Below are 23,461 nucleotides of genomic sequence, written 5' to 3'. Positions count from 1 at the left end.
GTCCGAATGATAAAATTTTATTATTATCTGCATAACTTTCTAACTTTCTTTTCTTTCTTTCTTTCTTTTTAAAAAAAAAACTTTCATCTTTATTTCCTATATTTAAAAGGCATTCATTTTGTTCACCACTAGTGTTATACAAAATCTACCAGTGCCACTAGTGGTTGAAGAATTTAACCTTGAACATGCGTCCAATTGAATCTATCTGTGATTTGGATGATAAAATACGTTGAAATAGATATATTTTACCAGACACAGGATTTTGACCCATAACCGTAGATTCAATGACAGACGTTTTGTCACTACTAGAACATGGGGATTCTACTACGTACTTAGTATAAGTAATAATGAAATTTGTTTGTAAATTTAAAAAAAAATGTGTAAGTAGGTATAATAATTATTAGTGTAGGTATTATGATTTTACTGATGAAACAGATTTGATTGTGCGATATATTTTATTAGGAAAATCAATACAGTTATTTTTATAAAAATATTCTACATAAAATTTTAGTCAGAATAACAGTTATTTAATATAACGATAATTAAATAGTGTTGTAGAATGCCGGGTCTTAAGTAGTTAAATTATTAAATCAAGAAAGGTCATAAAACAGGTTTTCAAGAAACTTGACTTTACACATACATGCTTACTTACTGACGTTGTTTTTGTGTAATCAACAATCGGTGTAATCATTATCATAATTATTATATTAATGTAACCACATTTGAGGAAATTGGTGATATTATTAAGTGGCTGTATACCTACTTGTAGTTAAAATAATATTATTTAATACCACAGCATTGGTTTCCTAACAAGGTGTTTGAATATTACATTCGTAACGTATTGGTACATGATACATTGCCATAGGTACATACAAGCATTGACTTATTGTTGGGGACCTAATACATACAATAATAGCAAAGCGTTTCCCAATTAATTTTAGTCATAAGACTTTTTTATACCACCTCAGTTCGAGTCTTGGCTGCCTTCGACCCCCGCTGCGACTCGCTTAATGCGCAAAATGATGACGCGGACAACGCAATGTTTATGTTCAATCATCTCGAAAATTATATCGACGACACCTATTTTTTTTTACAATTCTGTAATATGAATAAGAATATAAAAAGTATCCATGAGGAATCTATTAGTTTGATTGAAACTTTTAATAACTTTGTATGCAGATCTATGGATGCAGTACTGGACCGCCCCCGAACTTTAATTTAATGTATTGTCACCATGACCCTTTAATCCTAAAGCGGGCTCCCAGGCCAGGATTTCTGGCGGGCCAGTTTAGTGTAACGGTTTACATTAGGATTTTCCAAATGGTGTTCCAGGTAAAATTAAGTGTATTCAGTGTACTTTTAACGATTTTTAGCATTTTTAATAAATCCACTTAAAGTTGTCAAGCATCGACACACATTAATCAAAAATTACATTGCAAAACCATGTGTTTCAAAAAGTTAAAACCTTTCAAGTGAAATTGCACCACAGGCGACTTTTTTTTACTATTAAAGCAAATTTATGAAATGTGTTTATCTCACTTATCTGGTCGATCCACCATGCCGGACCCGAGGCTAGAGCCCTGTCAGGCCCCCTCCCTGTGGGGGCCATGATTGTCACCATAGACTATAGATACATAGTCTTAGTACATGTGTACCGAATTTCAAGACTTTTGGTGTAGGTACTTAAAATAATTGAGGAAAATGCTTTATCTGGGGGACGGTGAAAAGCTGCAAATTGTAGATTATTTTTATATTAAGAGCGTATTTCAGTGAAACGGCAAATAATTTTCAACAGTAGGTGCGACGAAATTTCTCACTAGTCGCCAATCGGAGACCGACAGTGGAGGTGTCTGCACGTCGATTTGTTTTGTCATGGCGTCGGATGAAAATATTCTTAAATCGTGTCAAGATGACTAACAAACTTTACGTATGTACTTAAAAAAGAAAATATGTCAATGAATGTACTATTATTATTAGTAATATAACAATACACATAACATTAAATGGACGCATGTTGGATTTTTATGACAAATTATATTTCGTTTGGCACGCGTCATTTGCACAATCCGCGCATCGCCTTGCCACAATCTTTTTAGACCATGCATCAACTGAAATATAGCCTTAAAGAGTAGACAACGGAACCCCTTAGCGTAGCATGTTATTCTTTCGTAAAATGTTGGATTTTTTTAAAAATATTTATCCACAGCTGAGATTCAAAATTGCAAATTACTGTGGAAACGTTATATCGCTTTTATTAAAAATATTTTTGTTCTTTTTTCTCGGAGTGACAAACATATTTAATTTATTTTTATGAATTTGTCTGCGAGATATGCAAATTTGGGTAACCATGAAACGTTTATTAATGCAAAACTGTGATCCAAGAAATATGCAAACAACTCTTACCTCATTTCAAAATATTCTAGCGGACTCTATACACATCTCGTGATGCCACCAAAATTCAACTTGATTGGTGAACCATTTTTTTACATGTGACTTCTTACGTATCTATCTGAATTGTATCCAATTGCGATTGGAGATAACCTGACTCTGACTCCTGACCATGGACCCCACATCCTGAAGCGGCTTCCCCAGGCTAAGATCTTTGGCGGGCTCCCTTACCTATCGCTAAGGATAAAGGCTGTGTGACGTTCTACACTCTACACGTTTTCCAAATGGTGTAGGTACGCTGTAAAATTAATGTGTATATTTAGTGTTTTTTTTGTATATTTTAATATATCCGTTTGAACTATGGAGTTGTCGAGTATTGATACACAATTAAAAATTGTATCGTATGGTACAACCACATGATTTACAATAATAATATTATTGGTGACTTTTTTTTAACTAGTGAAGCAAATTTTTGTTGTGTGTTTATCTCACTTATCTGGTCGACTCACCTCGCCTGGCCCCGCCTGAGCCTGAGCCCCCAGGCTAGGGCACTGTCAGCTCCTCTCTTATGGTGGCCATGCTCCTAACCATCACACGAGTCACTTCTTGACTAAGCACGGTAGATTCGCTGCCAAGATCTTTGTGTTTGGACTTGTCATCCGACCAACATGTCCATGTTGCTGAAAACTACAGGACGCAAGCCACATCTTCTGTGAATGTCCGAGAATGTGCTCTGAGAAGGAAGAGATGCTCAAGTCGATCCAACCAGCTATTGGACCCATCGGGCCGTCTGACCTGGTCGCAACGAAGGCCAACTATAATAATTTAAAAAAAATACGGCGTCTTATTGTGGACGTGAAGATCTCTTCACATAGTTTTTTCACATACTTACCTTTATTTGAATTAATTAGAATTCCCATGTGCACTTTTATTAGTAAGCCCCTGTAAACTCAGTCAAAACACACAAGTTTGTATCTACACTGTTCAAACTGAGTGCGTGGGGACTTCAGTCTTGGACATCTGTTCCGGAGACATTCCCAGGCGTAAACAATGCTTTACATCCAAACGTAGGGCCTCGTGATCGCTCGATTGTGACCGAGTGTGGTATGGGGTGGGTTGGATTAGAGGGAACTATTAAATAGTAAATTTTTACATCTGTACCATATCCGTTATCGTACTTCAGCGATGATTTTGGCTATACTTGTTCTATCAGTCTCTGCTTAAATATGAATGGAGTGTTGGGCTCAAACCTGACTGATATTCTTGAGCCAAAACGTTATTTCAGGGTTTTGCAGATATTCCCTTGAATGATAAGATACAGAAGTTTGAATTCTCAGGATGCCGCGTGATACTATGGTCAAAATATGTAATTTTTCTAGTTTTTATTAAGTACCTACTATGTATTATTACGATGGGATCCTTTAGCGAATTCATTATTTTGAACTATTTTTTTATTATGTACTGTAAGTTTGTCTTTGACTTATTTATACCCACATATTGATTAATTAAAACACTTTAAAATGTAATAATATTAATAAAGTGTATTAAATCTAATAGGCTGATCATTAAACCTTCATATATAATATATAAATTGATATGACGTAAGGGTTTATGTTGAGGGATTTATTCAAACTTATTAAAACCACGGGTTCGGGGAAATTAAATATTCAAATAAATGGTGGGGTAACATTTAAATAATTATCAATATTTCACGTTCACATACACTTTGGCGCGAAAAGGTAACGAATTAGATTCAGACGCGACGGTCAAGGCTCGAGGGATGGTTCCCGACTGGCCAATACCTGCCCTCTCTCATAAATTCATAAATTGGCCAGCGACCAGTGACTGATGCTTCGCACACTGCGCTACTGGAACCTAATAATCTCATAACCTCAAACTGTCAAACTCATTGTCTTTCCAACTTTATTCTAATCTTTTTTCCGTAATATCTTTACGGGAATATTCTACCTGCCTGTAATTATATTGGCAGGAGTATTTTTCAATATCTGCCACATGTTTTAAATTAAAAATCGGTTCGCCCATCTTTAACTTTTGACGTCTTAACTCTTGACTTGTTATTGCTTGTTTAGTTCAGTTCAGGGCCACCAATGTTCGTAAGAAAATATGATTTTTCATCGAATCTACTGATATTGGTACTATTGTTTTATTGATGACTTGAAACTGAGAGACTGGGAAGACTAACATGTCGCGTCTCTTCGGTTTCGGTCGCGAACGTTTTGAAACTGAGAGATTCAAGTCTTGCCGTCAGCGAGCCGCCATTGAAATTCATTAGCTTGCAGAATTTTTGATGGGGAATTTAGGTATTTAATGAGATATTTGGTATCAATATATATGTATATCTTTGACCATGTCCGATCCTATGTGTATCATAAATGGGTACTCTACGAAGGTTTGCGACTTGCTCAATCTATTTGGCCCATTCTCTGACTTCAAACACACATTGAAACACAATATGTGTATTGGACAGGCCCATGTTTGAACCTGGGACAAACAGCATTATAAGCTGATGAAATTATGAATTAATGAAAAATAAATTTAATTACTAACGTAATCAATGGCAACGACTGGGCAATAAAATGATTATACTATTTAACATTTATTGTTCACCTTGATTACTAAATAAATCATTTAATTGTGAGAATAATTTATAAACCATCAAAATGTGATTAGTGGAAAAAAATATATTTAGTGTTTAGTTAAATTATACAGTGAAGTGTCTTGGAATCTCACGCATAGTAGAGCAAAAAAAATGATTTATTTTTATTTTGATTATTGGTTTATTTCTAAATATCATATGAGTTACCTGAAGAATTGGGAATTTCTCTCAAAATTAAGTTGGGCACAGATCATCAACAAGCAATTTTTCGTACAGCCAACATTTTCACAAAGTGGCCTCCAAAACTGTCAGCGTCTGTACCTAAACACGTCGCTTTTCAAGGGTAGGTTTTTCGGAAATTCTCTATTTCTCGGTAGATGATGATGAGTTTTGTTGAACTTGTGCTTAAGATACCCATCCATAAATATATTAAAATAAATAGGTAATATGTAGGTACCTACCTAAAGAATTTGCATACAATTTGAGAATTTGAGACTAAAAATGAAAGGGAACAGCGTTCTAAATCAGCCTCGGGACGACGCCACTGTCTGAGGCATAATATAATAATATTTTTTATTGTTTTTTTATCACATCCGTATTACTGTGTGACATCCTATTTGTCCCATGGCATAATAGAAAAACATCGATTACCGGTGTACAACCCGTGGCACTGCCACTCATTTCAAAGATTTACAATCTCACTATTTTATAAGACAATGAAATGACAAATACCTATATATTATGTAGTATACCTGTTTATATATAAACGCAAGATAATAGGATCAATCAGAACTTAATCAGTATGGACTTACTCTACCTAGTTTTTCTCTTTACTCTATCTATTTTTCAACTTTCGATTATTCTTTAATTGTCTATTACAATGGCTTTACTATTGCTCCGAATATATGTCCAGCACATTTTTTTGTATTCACACCAAAAAAATGTATTGTTGTTTAAAGACGATGTCGTTGGAACGGATTCGAATCGATTTCTATATTATAAATTTTATTGATTTAAGTTTTGTACTATTTACATTTAGTACTATTATGTACATTTAGGTCGTTTTTTGCGACCCGGGTTTCGCCTTTCGGCATTTTCAAGTGCAGTGTACACTCACCAAAGGTAAACACACACTGACAAACGACCTAAATGGAATAGTACAAAACTTAAATCCATAGAATTTAAATTCAAATTCCATCAAGTACCGTCGGTCGATAGTATTAATATTTCTATATATTTTTATATAATATTATAATACCTATCACAGTTGCATGGCAAACAGTGGCGGACTTTATATAACGCAAATGATGCAATAAATTCGTCATAAGTGTATCTATAGTCTAAGGTCATAAGATTTAAAAAGGAGCCTCCAACACAGAACAAATTATTCACGTACCTATATCAAAATCATAATGTTTGAAGATTTTTGTTTTAATAAAAAACTTTTATTTTAGATTATATTTCACTCTTCGTCGAGCGAGCTATTTTCATTTCTCATAGTGCAGGATCCCATAGACTTCTCGTATACATAATATGCGGAACGTATTCTGACAATTGGAATAGGTTTTAGGGGTCACCAAGATATATAATGTCGATGTTGCCAGGCGATATTAGTGGTCAATTTTTTTTTATTGAGGTTTTAATTTTTTTTCTTATAACCCACCAAAAATTTTTCTGAATTCTTCAATAAAACCAAGACCGAAATGGGGATTGATTGAAAACGCAATAATTGTACCATGCCATCGGCATGGTCGTAGAACAGTTCGTCCCATTTGAAAAAATAAAAATAGCGGGTAGTGCAATGTGTCCAAAATTATCGATTCTTAGGATTCTCCTTGGCTTAAATTATTTTATTTAGTAGCATTTTTGTATAAAATCACCCAGATTGGTTTCTTTACTATATCTATGCATATGACATTAGTTTTAGTATTATGGTTAATCCATAAACAGTGTAGGTTGCATATAGAGGTAGGTGAATAAATGAAATAACGATAACCACTAATCACACTAAGTACACATTTATTAAAAAAAAGAAACAACAAGTCAAGTGTTCAAACTGCTTTAAGTAAAGTATCATGATCACAGTTTTTACAAACACTACTTACACATTTGCACAATGATATACATGTCAAAGCCGATTTCTTATAACTACATAATAATGTACGGCAGTTAGAATTACATTTATGCATGGTTTAACTAAATAATTTGGCAAATTATTTTCTCGTGACTCATAGCCAAGTTGTAGGAAATCAATAGGCTCAATAGTGGATGAGATGAGTTTTTTCTTAAACAAACTTGTGCTGAAGCCTTTAAATATTGTAAATACAATGATTCATAGTATGTGCATATCACTCTTGACAAATCCAAAACCTAATCCTAATCCAAATCCAAATCCTAAACTAAATCCAATATTTTGGGAAATAAATTTATATCGAAATTCATCCGCTGTTGTTTTTTGTTTATAAAAATATGTACCTGCCCAATGGGAAAATAGGTACCTACCTTAAAATATGTAACAATAACAACTATTGTTTCTTATCTAAATATGTTTAGAAGATCTTCAATATATAGATACCTATCTAATATCAAATGAAAATGTAATATTTGTTTTTGTGTTAATATAATAATATTTATCTCCATCTGTCATATTAAGTACATTGAGACTAGGGATTCCAATCCCGGGATCCCAAGCTATTTTCGATACCTATGAATCCCAGGATTGATAAACATAATCCCGAAACTTTCGGGATTGATTTTTTTATCAAATTTTATGGATTATAAAACAAAAACGAAAATAAAACAGAAAAAATACTTTTAATAACAAATAACCACATTAGAAATAAACTGAGTTTGAATGAAGTTTGATTTATACCCATGTGTAAGTTGCCGAATCATTTTATTTTTTCACATAAATTAATAGAAATGAGAAATATTGGACAAAAATAACAAAGTAATTCCACCATGATCTCATGCGTTTTACGGCAGTTTCATATTTGGCTGACTGATTTGTGAAACGGAAAGGCCATAAGTACACCATGGTTTGCTTAAGTATTTTAAACCTCGCTTACCCATTCATCAAGTCTTTACCATCAGAAACAGCTATCTCATATTAAATTCACATTATTATTTATATTACAATATTATTTACTCCATTAAACTTATGTATTTCCAAGATTGAACGTATACAATATTAACAATAAATGTCTTAAATAGTATAAATTATACTAGATATATTTTTGACCGATTTTATCAATGTTATTTGTAAATATAATTTTTTTATATTAACAATGGAAAAAAATGCCAATCCCGAGATTGTCAAATTGTAGTCCCGAAATCCCGGGATCAGAATTTTGGATCGGGATCGGATTCCCTAATTGAGACTTAATATATTATCAATATGACAAATTATTGTATTCTTGCTCCTCAACACGGTTATAAATCTAACAATGCATAATATGTAGATTACACACAGTGTAACAGACAAGTCAATACATATAGGTAATATACAAATGTAAGAAATATACTAACATAACATTTAAAGTTATAATAAATGAAAAGTAATATTCTTAGTTCGTTCCTGATCATTTTCGAATACCATAAAAAGTGTTTACACAAATAAAATCTAATGGAAATTTTAAATGGAAAATTTATACACAAATAAAAAAAACCGTTTGGACGCATGAATTTATTAAGGTACAATTAAAAATTGCTTGTTCGTTTTTTCTTGTAGGGGGTCTCAAAATCAGCGTCGGGCTCCTACGTCACTAAACGCGCCATTGATGGCAAACATTACTTATAGGTAACACTAATGTGTAACAGCTCAATGGCTAGGCCGTAGAATCTATTATAAAATCATTTATAAGCCAATAAAATCAAAAAAATATATATTATATTTCTTACATGTCAAATAAATTATGTGAAGAATTATACTGCCCTAAAAAGCCCTGTAAAAAGACAGTGTTTTTGGTTTTGGTGAAATGAGAACCCAAGTTTAAAACTACCTTTTCTCTTATAATATTATGTAATACCTATGAGAGAAAAGGTAGTTTAAAACTTGGTTTCTCATTTCACTAAAACCAAAATGACAGTGTTTTTACTTATCATGACTGTATATATTATACTCCTCAGGATACTGCGAGCATTTTCCCGAAGCGTTGCAGAGTATTAATGAAAAAAGTTTAATATTAATTGAATGAAATCTATTTATATTCTAATTTAGTGTAGGTTTTTTTTCAGAATAACACATTGCCCAACCTTTATCGAGTCGTGACTCCATTTTATAGAAGCCAGCTGACCATAGGCTGAAGAAAACTCATCGAATATATTATGTTTTTCAATATAACCTAATCCATATTTAATTCGATTAGTGAAATTGTAACTTATTAACCAGCTTTCTGACATGTGTGCATTGGATGTGTGGACGTCTTAAAATAAACCGATGCAGTTGGAACCTATGTAAAATATCCCCCCCCCCCACCCCCGCTTGGCGCGCCCCTTTATCTTTTAATTATATTATTATTTTATTAATATCTTATTTTGAAATTTTATTTTAGTAATCTTTGAATAATGAAGGTAAGGTCATCTTAACACGGCTCTTACATCAAAACTCGTCTCGTGTGATGCACAGCCATAAAAAACCTTCCGAGAACTGAGATCCAGTGTTGCTTGTGAAGACCGCGGATATCTACCTAGCGACAGTCGCGCGTAGCCTTCGAAACGTATCGATATTTGAACGTGGTGATCAGCGTGCCGGTATAGGAATGACCAATTCGTAGGTGTTTGTATTTAGCGCTCGAAATTGAAAAGTTTACGAACTGGAGCGCTCGAAAATTTTCTGATGATACTCGTATTAACATGGTTATCAAATTTTATGGGTATTTTATAAACATAAATGTGCTAGATTTTTTGTTATATGGCATAATCTAGCTCAGCCATTCAAAATATTTTAACCACGAGACGGAGCGATAACTTTACAGATTCCACGAACCGGAACAGCGTTCCGGTGCGCCCCGGTCCATTTCGAGCCCTGGTTTGTATGTGACGTTGACTCTTCGACTCGGAGCCCGAGAAGCATGCAACTTGTCGATTACAACAGCAGATGTTTTTTTTCAAACGAAACAGTCGCATTCGATCAATCTACGGAGTTCCATTTGGAAACGTGTGTTTTGTTAATAACGATGACGTCACATCGATATATTCGATACGTTGTAGGCAAGACGACTTCTGATGTGAGAGCCGGCTTGGAAACATCAACGCCGTGAAATATGAGACTATGGCTTTAAGCGAGAGATTATAACCTGAAGTTTCAAAATATATTTTATTGTTCGTCGGCTTAGATACTGGAAAGCAATAAAATTAATTCTATTAAACATTAATTGTCAAAGAGTATTATGCAATTTACCAGTTTTCTAAGGATTGTGGGAAACCCCGTCAAGTAAAAAACCCAATTAATATTATCGTCCAACAGTTTGTTTACAATAAAGTAATTATTACAATAAAAAATATATATGGCTGCAATAATAATATCTAGGTAACATTATAGAATGTAACACGTACGGCAGTGGTCTACAACTCTACAAGATACGTGGGCCGCGTACCTAACCTCCTCGACGGGTTGCGTAGTGTACTGCGAGTCACCAAATTATAGTACGCGGTCCAAAAAAATCATTTCGCCAAAAATTACAGGGCGCGTTATTTGTTGAAAATGTATGTAAAAAAAAAATAACGGAGAATTTGAGAGATTTCGGTGCCCGTTTTATTTAGGTAACTCTTCCGAGCAAAAATACTTACCGCCAAATTCAAGAAATTCTATTTCAAATCAAAGTGAAGAGCTTTTTTTACCTATTTCGAGCAAATTTTTTGCATGTCTCTCCAAATTTCTATTCTACATACATAATTATTACACACTTATAGTGCTTTGCACCAATTTATAGTACGAAAATATCAAAATTTTAGTACTTTTGGCGTACCTATTTGTAATGTTGAAATTATATTTTTAAGATAAAAAATAAATTTTTTCCGATATTCGAAATTTTAGTTTTTTGGGCGTAATATACCTTTTTAATATCGTATATAGTACGCAGATCAAAATTATAGTGCAAATACTATAATTATTGTACGGTTGGCAACACAGGCTGCCTGAAACTAATCTTCAGCTACTTTATCGCGAAACTTTACCAGATAAATAATTATTATTGCCATTTCAATAAATGTATCTAATTTATGGCCGACCCATAATACAAAACTTTCTCTGAGAACATGAATCTATATTTTTTGAAATTTTTTATATTACGTTGAATATTGCAATTTAATAGCAAATTTTACAGAAGCTCAAATTAACCGGCACATTCGCATATCCAATCAGATATGGATACGGATGCAATCGTGGCAGATTTTCTGCCACGATTGCATTCGAACGTGAAATGACAATTTGGATTATCCACTCAGTAGTCATGGTCAATGATATACACAGCCTGAACATAGTCTACCCGACTTTGACAGATGCTCGAGGCACATAAGATTTATATCTCCCCAAATTCCTTTGATAACCTTAAAATTGCAAATTTTTATACATAATGTTTCATGAAAAAAAATTGCGGTGACTGTGCTCGAAGTCACAGTCATTTCGGTTTGTTGTAGAACCTAGCGCTCGAAATGAAAAACTTTACGAACCGGAGCGCTTGATAATTTTCCAAAAATATCAACAGATTTATCGAATTTTCTGTAGGTACTTATAATTTTATAAAAATAAGTGTGTTAGATTTTTTTATATTATGCTCGTACGATCAAATAAATTAAGTGTCTTTAAACTTGTGGCATGCAAATGTTGCTAGCGCCGCAGATAAAAATTGAGCTGTATCATACATGATAAATAATATTTTATTATCATGAGTCCGACAAGTGTCACATTGAACGTTTAAAAATATGTAAGTAAAATAAGTGAATATGATTTACTTTTAAATAATATGGAGATATAACTCAATATTTAATTTTTTCACAGACGGAGCAGTAATCTCGGATATTTTTTCACAAACCGAAGATGCGCTCCGGTGCGCTCCGCTCATTTAGAGCGCTAGTAGAACCACATCTGTCTGGGGTCGGTTTGTGTGATTGGAGTAATGAATGATAATCATATCCTCGATTGCCCAACATACCCTCCCCGAACAGTTTCTGATGACACCTGCATTACCATATTATAAAACTAGCGTCTGTTACCTATACAACGCCACCTTATTCGTTGTGATATCATCTTGAATATTTTTTTTAAATTATCAGCATTATAAATTGCTTCCAATTTCGTGATACGGCTTCGTCGATAATGAATGAGTAGATACCACAAAGAGAAGCGTAGTTATATTTCAAAAAAACTTTGTCATATTTTTTACATTTGAGATGTCAATATAAATGATATTTATCTTCAATAATTGCCATTGCAAAGCAAAATATCCGTATTTCATAACATAATTATTATACATAGTCTTGTTTTCGTGTGGTTGTGAATTCCTAAATTTAATAATATAATATTATTGTGCTATCAGCTAACTGTGAGATATCTGAGTCATGACCTTACAACCTTACTTCGTATGGGTCACCATTGGTCATGAAAGACCCGCTCCATATGTTTTGATAATAATTTCACACGCCTGATAATAATATTATGGAACTATTATTTTATTTAGAGTTAATTTGGTCGACTTTTAAAACTTTCGGCCTTTTTCTCGTTTCCGTTTTCCATACTTGCTCTGATTCATCACCAGGCAAGTCAGCCGACAATATGTATTCTACCCTTCTAAAGAAGAAGGCAGTAGCTCGCAAATTTTGTGAAATTGAGTTATGAATGCAATACGTTAAGTCATTTTGAAAGCTATATATTCTGCTCACCTTAAAATCAGTATTATCACTAAAATACCGTTAAAATCCTTAGTGAAAAAATAGACATCTTCTAAAATACGAGGGTGGGTCAATAATTCCTTAGAAAAAAGCATTAAAACAGGTTTTATTTTTGTATTTTTTTTTTATTTCTCAACATAATTTCCTTGGAGCTCAATACACTTGGTTAGACGTTTCTCAATTTTTTTTAAACCGTCAGAAAAATAAGTTTTCGGAAGGTCCTCAAAATAAGCATTTGTCCGATCGATGACTTCTTCATTTGAAAAAAAACGTTGTCCACTTAGCCATTTTTTTAAGTTTGGGAAAAGGAAAAAGTCACTGGGGGCTAAATCTGGCGAATACGGTGGGTGGTCGACCAATTCGAACTTCAATTCTTCAATTTTAGCCATTGATCGTAAACATGTGTGAACACGGGCATTGTCCTGATGAAAGAGGATTTTTTTCCTGTTTAAATGAGGCCGTTTTTCTTCAATTTTGTTTTTTAGCTGGTCCAATAAAGATGCATAATAATCACCTGTTATTGTTTTTCCTTTTTCCAAATAGTCAACGAAAATAATTTCACGTGCATCCCAAAATACAGTAGCCATAACCTTACCAGCTGATTTTACGGTTTTCGCCTTCTTTGGACATGGTTTGCCTTCGCAATCCACTGCTTTGACTGTTCTTTCGTCTCGGGAGTATAGTGGTGTATCCATGTTTCATCTACAGTCACAAAGCGACGAAAAAATTCATCCGGATTGCGTTGCATGAGCGACAACAGGGCTTTAAAGGCCACCACCTTACTGCGTTTATTGTCGACTGTGAGCAAACGCGGCACCCATCTTGCAGAAATATTTTTCATGCCCAATTTGTCATGTAAAATAGAAATGACGCTACCTTTTGAGATCCCTGTAACCTCAATTATCTCACTAAACTTTAATCTTCGGTTACTTAACACCATATCGTGGATTTTATTGATCATTTCTGGTGTAGTGACCTCTACAGGACGTCCTGAGCGTGGTTCATCCTTTGTTGATGTACGACCACGTTTAAATTCATTTAACCAGTTATAAATAGTTGCAAGTGAAGGAGCAGATATGCCGTGAACTAAATCCAACTCATTTTTTATTTCCTTTGCTGTTAACCCTTTTATATTAAAATGTTTAATAACAACTCTAAACTCAATTTTCTCCATTTTCCATTTTTCCATTTTCCACAATTTTTTTTTAAATGTACGAGAAACACACAACAACCCGACCAATCTGATTGAAACTTCGCAGCATACTGAATCGGTAGTGCCGCTGCATGAAAACAAACCGCTTGCAGTACTAGTCGCTCCACCTGTCGGCTTTTCTAAGGACTTATTGACCCACCCTCGTAATAATTTTTTTTTAGGAAAAAGGCAGTAATTGCACCTATTCATACCAGTTACTGTTTTTTATTAATTCACAGTACTAAAGTTTGAGAAAAAACACATTATGTCATTTAACTCGAAAGTGTGTGAGAGTCAGTTACTGCCTTCTTCCTTAGAAGGGCAGTATTGTATATTAATACTAATCTAAACAAAAAGGCTAAACACCAAAACATCATGGCGGCCAGACTATCGTGCTAGTATCTATACTATTTGGTAAACAAGTCCTAGTACATTTTAGATAATATAACATTCTGAATTATAATGTATGTAAGTATAGCGTCTTAAATCGATGAATGTCGTCTTAAATCGATCGTATAGCGTCTTAAACCGAAGAAAATTGCGCCGCAGGCTATTTTTCTTCTAAACTTGATTTTGCTAATTTACTACTTAACGGCCCACGTCCTCCGCGTAGGTCAAAATGGAGCTTTTATGGTATTTTCAAAGCATGATCCTGGACATTCCTTAAACGTTGTAGATAATCTATTTATATCATTTTGAAGCCTTATTATCTTTTATATTTATTTCAAACATTTGATGACTGCATAAAGTATTTTTATTACATAAAATAGTATTCTTTTAATCCTCTCGATCTAATGTTTTGGAATATAGTCATATTTCAGTATATCCATGTCCACTGGTGCCAAGATTTTTTACGTTTATTAATTTTTAAACGCATTTATAAAACCATTAATAAAATTTAGGTTGACATTATTATAGTGAAATATTAACGATAAAAATTATATTGATAATCTCTGTGATTCCAAATTTGACAAGAATTGGGCGTTTTATTTTTCAAAAAATGGGCAAGATTAACACATTTGAAGATAATTCTAAAGATAGTGATTATAATCAATGTCTTTGACCATTCAAGTGTGATAAACATCCTACGAATAATGATTGCTTTATAATAATTATTGACCTAAGAATAAGGTAGATTTTTTTGAAATACGCCATTTCTTTTGGCATTCCCCAGTGGTTAAGGTGATGTCTCTAGGTAAAGTTGTTATCGAAAAATAGCTAGAAAAGTTTATTAATCGGTAAATATATATTCAAAAAAAAATGAGAAAAATAAAATAAAAAATTAAGAAGTATCGTGGAGTTCTATATACCAAAAATACGTGTCAAATTCGGTACATTTCTATCGGGTGGTAAGGATGAATGACATAAGATTTATTATCAAAATTACTATAAAAATGTACGTAAATCTATTACCTAGGGAAACGCTAAACGAAAATTGGAATTTATTATATCCTTATATCTTTTTTTTCAAATTTAAAAAACATCGATTTTGAGGTTAGAAAGCATGGAATTAAAATCGAAAAATCTCGGTTTGTACGCAAGAAATGAGAAAAAACGTTTAGCGTTTCTATTAAAAATATTATTTATTAATTTTTAGGGTATTTATTTAAATTGAATCTTGTATTTGTATATATTAACTAATCGATTGTAGTGATAATGGCCCAAATTGGCCCGAAATAACAACAGTTGTTCGTGAGGTGCTGCCAGCGCGGAAATAAATGAAACCCAAAATACACACATACATTGAAAATAAAAACACACTCACACATAGATAATACGTATGACGAATAACATTTTTCCAAGGTCAGTTAAAAGCCAAGCTTTCAAACAATAATAATATTTTCTGTTTGGAGATATCGACGATAGGCAATGGACTATTATATATCAACCTCCACTTTTTGACATAGTGTTGTAAAATTATTTCAGATATTTATTACTGTTTTGACATATCTAACTTTTATAAAGCGATTTTAAAATACGTATAGTTTCATAATAATATAAAGAAAGCATACGAGCGAAAATGCCTAAGATACTTCTGACACACATCAAATTTAATCTTTGTCTAGTGACTGTACAATTTATCCCTATTTATGTTTAAGTGTTTAAAATGTTATAAGTAAATAAAATTCGTCTATTCATGCGGTAGTTGCAAAAAATTATGAACAATATACAATGTTAAAAATAATAAGAATTGTTAAAATTTCTAGTCACAATATTATTCAAAGACAAATTAACCCGATCAAAACAGTCTCGACAAACTTCCGCTTCACTAACTTTTGTTCTATAATATGTTTATCCTGGATACAGCGGCAAACACATTTTGAAAATAGCCGATATACTGGATTATTTGTTAGTTTGGGTTAGTTTAAGTTAGATTAGGTAATCCTAACAAATAATCCAGTATATAGGCTATTTTCAAAATGTGTTTGCCGCTGTATCCAGGATAACCGACTTGTACCCTAACTTTAATTACATACATACTATTGTACTATATTTGGGCCATCAAACGTTCATTCCTGTCTACGGCCTTAAAATTATTATCTACGTGCCTATATAACTGTATGCCGTCCTGTCAAAAAGTGGAGGTTGATAATTTAGTATGTAGAAAATAGAAGTTATTATTAGTCTCCGTAAAATATAGGGTTAACAATTCAGTGAATGAACACATAAGTGGTGAATTTGAAAATAAATTAAATTAAAAACGATTAAATGAACTAAGAAAATTATAACAATAGGTAGGTACAATAAATTGTGTATAACCGTGGTATTACTAATTTTATGCCGTGATGCTTTGATAGTTGAACTTTTCATAATATTTGGATCACTATTTAGTTGCTCATTTATCTGCTACATCATAAAGTCGTAAATATTGTTTTTTTTATGAAGCAATCATAAATACAAAAAATTAAGATCTACTTTTCAATCATAGTAGATACCTAGGAATATGGTATTGGTGTTGATAATTTTTAATTATTTATTCGAGATCTTCAGGGAATTACAAAAGTCCACACCTAGAAACCACTGGGCCAATAAGGTTTCTTTTTATATCTCCAAATCCATTTCACTTACACATTTATAGGTAAAATAAATAAAACTATCTTTTATTTTATCTTGCACTGTTCTTTAAAATCGACATTAGATTTTTTCAAAGAAATAACGTTCTGTCTTTTTCTTAGAATATTATGTAATCAGTGCTGCACTTACTTCAAATTCTAAATTTTTTTCTTACGTTTTACAATTTTTTTTTTAATTTGTCACTTATTTTGTCCTTGGGTTTGCTTATCAAGATTTGTTCGCATGTTTATTTACGTTTTTTCTTGCCTCCAACTTCTTTTTTATCCAATTCGTTGCGTGTCTTACTTTATTCTTATCTCAGATATAGTTAGTTAGTTAATACAAACCGTCCACTCTGTGGAGGCCCATATGAACCCATTAGGATCGGACATGGTTGAAACGAAATGAATTGGGATGTCTATATAATATCGACTATGTGAGCACCTTATTGTCAAAAGATACCTAACGACCATTTTCGAGTTTTTTCAAATATTGATGCCAAACTGTTCTCTATGGCAATACCTATAGAATAAATATTCATTCGCTTGCGTAACTGCTTTAAATACAGAGATAATTCATGTTGAGAATCATGTTCAGTATCAAATCGTGCTCAAATCCTTAATGGTTTAGTTTCAAAATAGACTCATATCCATACAACCAATGACATCCGAGATGAAAACCGCAATTTTGATTTTTCGTCCAATTAAGACCGTAGAAGGAAAGGTCACTGCCTTTAGTCTAACCTTCAGGATTGTTGTGACAGTAATTTTCTCCGTGTTTTCACTGAATTCTTATTACATTTTTGAGATTTTTAAGACTATGAGTGGTTCAGTGTGTTCAACAATTCTACTAGCACATATTGGTTAAGCTAGAAATCGCCAGAGGAATCCGGAAAGATGAAAAAGTCGATTACAAAAAAATGACAGGCAAGTTATCTTGAAGTTTTAACCAACATGGGTGTATTCTTATTTGTATCAATTTATTTGATTTTATTTTACGTAATAAAATTTTTCTTTAAAAAATGCTTTCATTAAGTATATGAATATAATATTTGAATAGATAGATAATAAAATGTACCTTATCCGTATGTAAATGTACATTATATGAATATAATATTTGTATAGGAATAAGTACCTACCTACTTTTTTTACAAATGAGAAAATCAGAAAACATTCTACCTACTAATTGAAAGTATGTATTACTAAATTCTTTTTACTAAATAAAATTGAATTTACTAAAAATAGAATGATGTTTGACAGTTAAACATAAACTAACAATAATGACGTGATACGATATTTTATTATTTTATGATCAGCATTCGGGATTTCGGCATTCGGGATTTCGGCTTTAGAAATTTAGGCTTTCGGGATGTCAGCCATTCGGGATTTCGGCCATTCGGGATTTCAGTATTCGGGATTTCAGCCTTCGGGATTTCGGCCTTCGGAATTTCGGCTTTTAGGATTTCGGCCTTTCGGGATTTCGGCCATTCGGGATTTCAGCATTCAGGATTTCGGCATTCGGGATTTCGGCTTTAGGGATTTAGACTTTCGGGATTTCAGCATTCGGGATTTCAGCCTTCGGGATTTCGTCCGGCACCCGGTATATTGTATTATCGTTTTATATTGCAAGTATGTAATGAAGACGTATAGTGTAAAGTTTTAATGTCGAAATTATTTTTTTAATTATCACTAATATTAATTATTGTATTTCAACAATTTTAGTTAGGTTAGGTACATATCTCTAAATTTTACATTTTTCATTTATTTGCTAGTTTTAATCATTATATTACATATACTATAATCACTATTACTATATTGTATTATCGTTTTATATTGCAATTATGTAATGAAAACGTATAATTTAAGTTGTAATGTCGAAATTATTTTACGCCCAATATTCTTTTTTCTTTGATAAAATAATAATTTTCCAAAATAAATATTATAACACATCTTTCATTATTGCTTACTCCGTCATACACCCCTGGCATAAACTTTTATTCCAATTCACTTTATTTCCTTTCAAAAAAGCCTATATCCATATGATTGACTTTCAAAACCTACTCAAATCCGATGTTAAGTATCAAAACCTACCTAAGTGAATTCTTAACACACTAAATAACTTTTTAAATGTTGCTTTTACATTAGTAACCCGGCAGGTGACGTGTTATTATCTACTTCTTTATTCATTAATTTTATCTTTTCTTATATTTTGCAATAATTAAGCCCACAGCAGTTTTTTCGCTTTTGCCAACAATTGTGTTCGTGGAGTTAAGCAGGTTTTGATAATATACGCCTCATGTCATAATTATAACTACAGTCGAACTCGGTTATTACAATCTCGGACATAGCGAGATCTCGGATGTAATGAGGAAACAGTCGGTATATGATTTTCTCCATACATTTTTATTCACTGTTATTACGAGATACTTATCGGATATACCGAGCTAAAATACTGGTAATGTGTTGATCGTTTAAAGACATTTCGACCCTAAGCAATAAAATCCGATCGGACAAGATGCCGCCGGGGACAGATTACGTTTATGACACTAGTTAAGTGTCTAATTGTTGTTTTCGCCGACAATAAAAATACCTATTCTCTGATATAACGAGTACCGCTTATAACGAGCAAATTCAGCCGGTCCAACCTTCCTAGTAATAACCAAGTACAACTGTATGTTCCTTATTTTGTTTAATAATAATTCGAATGGCATTTGTTTTGCTTTTCATTTAATATCATTCTTTTATTCCACCTCTAGAAGAAATTCGATGTAATTGTCAATTGTACAAGATTAAACTCAATCTTATAAACATTTGTACTTAAATGTTCATTTACTACTATAAATGAATTTTACTGTAGAAAAATATTTATATTAATTCGTATTGACAACGTAAAAAAATCTGGTTCATTGACTGGACAGGATACCCTTTTATTACCACTGTAAAAAAACTACGGTAAACAAAATGTAAAAATCATAAACACTTTAAATCAAATCAAATAGACATGTTAGAATTGTAAATATTTTATGGGGAAAATATTAATTGTAAATATTTTTAAGTAAATATATAATAAATTTAAATGCATTTTTATCAAGCTTATGATTTTTAATATGTGGCGACACACAATATTTTATTTTATATTTTATTGCCATCTGGTTGCGATCGACGAAAGTTTTTAGTAACACATTTTTAGAAATTCAAGGTAGATGCCTGTAGATGCCTGTAGATGCCTTTAGATGGCGTTGAAGTTACATTTGATCGTAAATTGAGGCAAAGAATTCGCCTTAAGCTACAACATACGGCTGTAGCCATAAATTGACAAACGATAAATGAAGTAGGTAGTAAGGTCATGTTAACGCGCGTGTTTGAACATGTACCGAACCGGAAAAAAAGATTTTTTTCGGTTAGGTTTTTGGAGTCGATGGCCATTAGATATAATTAACGTATTATTTAAATGTGGTAATTATTGTGTTAATTTAACTAATTAAACGTTCGGAAATAATACATTATTCATAAGTACAAAGGAGTGACGTTCCGCGGGGGTCGACAATCCATGCACTGCTTATATATGGTAGATGAAGTGAAGAAATATAAAAACACCATTTTTGATAGTATATTTCTTATAAAATTGTTTTTTTTCGCCTGCTGCGCTGAAAAGCGTTCTTTACCCAAGTCTTTAGTAGTAGTGCATATCAAATGTCAACAAACTGTTATTGCATTTGTTCCATCCGATGTAATTAGGTAGACAGGTATAACAAAAAAACTCGTCACACTAATATTTGTGGAAAATTACGGAGCACTCCGGTTCATATTTCGAGACCTGTAAGTAACCTAGTGGGAATGGGAGAACTGGGTGCCAGGATAATTGGGCGCCGTACTGTCGAATGAAATAAATAGACGTTCGCTATGATTTTATACAGAGAGTAGACGAGGAATTTTATTAGTTTCTATCTACTAGTTGGTGGTTTTAATTCATTTTGTTTTTAACATAACGTTTTTTGCTGAGGCTTCATATAAAAATAAATGAACTCTCTTTCGTTAAACATATTATGCACAAATTAAAAATCATTATTTAGGTGTACATATTTAAATTCTCACGAAGTATTATATAATAATATTAATACTATCGACCGACGGTACTTGATGGAATTTGAATTTAAATTCTAATGGATTTAAGTTATGTACTATTCCATTTGAGTGCAATAATTTGAGTTTCCCCATCTCCACCCGCCATGTATATGCAGCCGCGGTTTGTGCACGGCCGCCTTCCATGACGCTATAAATGTGTCAGAATGAAAAGATTTTAGTGCCACACCTCCTTGTCCCGAAGCGATGCTGCACGGGATTGGTGTAGCAACCATGCACCTTAGTGCTTAAAGAAAGAGTTTTAGAAAATAACAAGAATCTTAACTTGTTCTGCCGTCATTTACCTTTAATGACATGAAGTGTCATACGTACCCATGTACTGAAACTCTGCCGATACAATGGCCGAAACAGAGGAGTCAGGAGTTGAAAGTAATGAATCTAAGGAGGGACCGGAATTATTCCGTCCTCCATATTATGACGCAGTAATGAGTGCAGCTGATTATAATATGTATTAAAGATATTTCGTGTTTGATTTCAGCTTTAGTGTCAAATACGGCAGCAGGCCCACTTTCTGTGGATGATGCACAAATTTCAAATGACTGCAGGTGAGACAAATAATTAGGTACATATTATAATTAATTATTATGTTTTATTTTTACTATAACGTAGACTGAGGTTTCCAATGTGCATGTTCGGAAACTTGTATGTATGCAGTTTACCGTATCACACTTCACCGTGAAATGTTGTATCGGAAATATATGGTCGTATATTAAAGACCGTCCAACCTCATTGGGACGTATAGTACTCACATAAAATTCATGTCTAAATAGAACATGGTTCTTGTCGGTTTACACTTTACAGGAAGCCAGCAGATTTTTTTTTTGAAAATAGCCAAAATACTGGATTATGTTAGGTTAGGTTAAGTTAGGTTAGGTTTTCATTCTTGAATTCATAAATTTTGCGAAAATCAGCTATGAAAATTGAATTAATGTTCATATTGAATCTAATAAAATTGGAGACCGAATAGTATACGCTCATCTCTTTCCGATAAGAAAGCTCACGGCGAATTGTGGCACGGTGAAATGTTGTACGTATAATTTACATGTAACTTCCAAGGTGTGCCCGTCATTATAGTTTGCCAGAATCAGTCCATATTATTCTTTTGATAGATAAATGAAGGTGAAAGTAAACGAACCTACAAACATTGTAATAAGGGTCAATTTCGAAACTGTGTTAATTTATATATGCCAAAAAAGTATAGATCAGAGGTAGTCAACCTTTTTATACCTACCGCCCACTTTTGTATCTATGTTAGTAGTAAGATTTTCTAACCGCCCACCGGTTCCACAGTAATGGTGATGTATAAAGTAGGGAAGTAACTTTACTTTAGCAAGTTATAGCATATAATAATAATTACTTACCAAATACTGTATGTCAGACTTTCGCTAAGTTTGACAGAAAAATCTTTATAAAACAACTCACTGTAGTTAAATTTATCTTTTTATTTATACTTTGCATTCATATAAGCATGAAGTCTGATGAAATTACATTTAATTAATTAAATTATTAATGAGTCGCTGAGGCAGATGCATAATGAAAATGTTTTTAAAACCCTACCGCCCACTATGAAAGCTGGAACGCCCACTAGTGGGCGGTAGGGACCAAGTTGACTACCCCTGGATATACTTTTAATATCGAATCATTAGATACATTTCCCTTAGTTGGAATATTTAAATGATGATTGGCGATTACAAAGCATTAGAATATTTGCAATATTTTGGACATTATTTTCAGTATGTTTCTTTTGAAATTTTTGCTCGCTTCATAGCATACAGTTATGAATTAGAAATTGTTTTGTTTTAATATCATTTATCCGTTGGTCGCCAATAAATATACTGTTTTGAAGTTAATATTTTTTTTTTGTCATTGTGTTGTAAACATTCACCCAGTAACAGTGTGATGGAACGAACTATTTATGAGGTGACAATAGACCAATGCTATTTTCAAAACTTTTGTACATTGTTTCTGTTTTAGTCAGTTATAATAGTCAATAGAAGGGATTGCAATACCGGTATATGAAAACCGGTATCCCAGTATTTTTCAATGCCGAAATACCGGTTTTAAAAATCAGATAATAGTGGAAACAAAATGTACCTATTAATTAACATAAAAAGCTTCACAGGGCTGTAATTTTTTTCTTAGGTTACGCAATGTCTGGTTTACTCCCTTTCATCGTCC

General features: G+C 32.9%; 1 protein-coding gene across 1 annotated transcript in view; it reads left to right on the top strand.

Annotated features, from left to right (window-relative positions):
* Nucleotides 1–23,461, top strand: part of LOC147077987 (modular serine protease-like) — a 68,797-nt gene that overhangs the window by 5,794 nt on the left and 39,542 nt on the right. Inside the window, exon 2 of the mRNA XM_085961081.1 lies at nucleotides 21,762–21,828. Within this exon, the coding sequence (XP_085817207.1) occupies nucleotides 21,762–21,828 (67 nt within the window). The remainder of the gene's footprint in view (nucleotides 1–21,761; nucleotides 21,829–23,461) is intronic.

The sequence above is a fragment of the Rhyacophila brunnea genome, unplaced genomic scaffold (assembly GCF_057557595.1).
Source record: "Rhyacophila brunnea isolate RB1 unplaced genomic scaffold, BYU_Rbru_1.0 scaffold_12, whole genome shotgun sequence".
In the NCBI taxonomy this organism is placed as follows: Eukaryota; Metazoa; Arthropoda; class Insecta; order Trichoptera; family Rhyacophilidae; genus Rhyacophila; species Rhyacophila brunnea.
The sequence above is the reverse complement of the archived record's forward strand: the minus strand, read 5'-3'. Positions and strand labels throughout refer to the sequence as shown.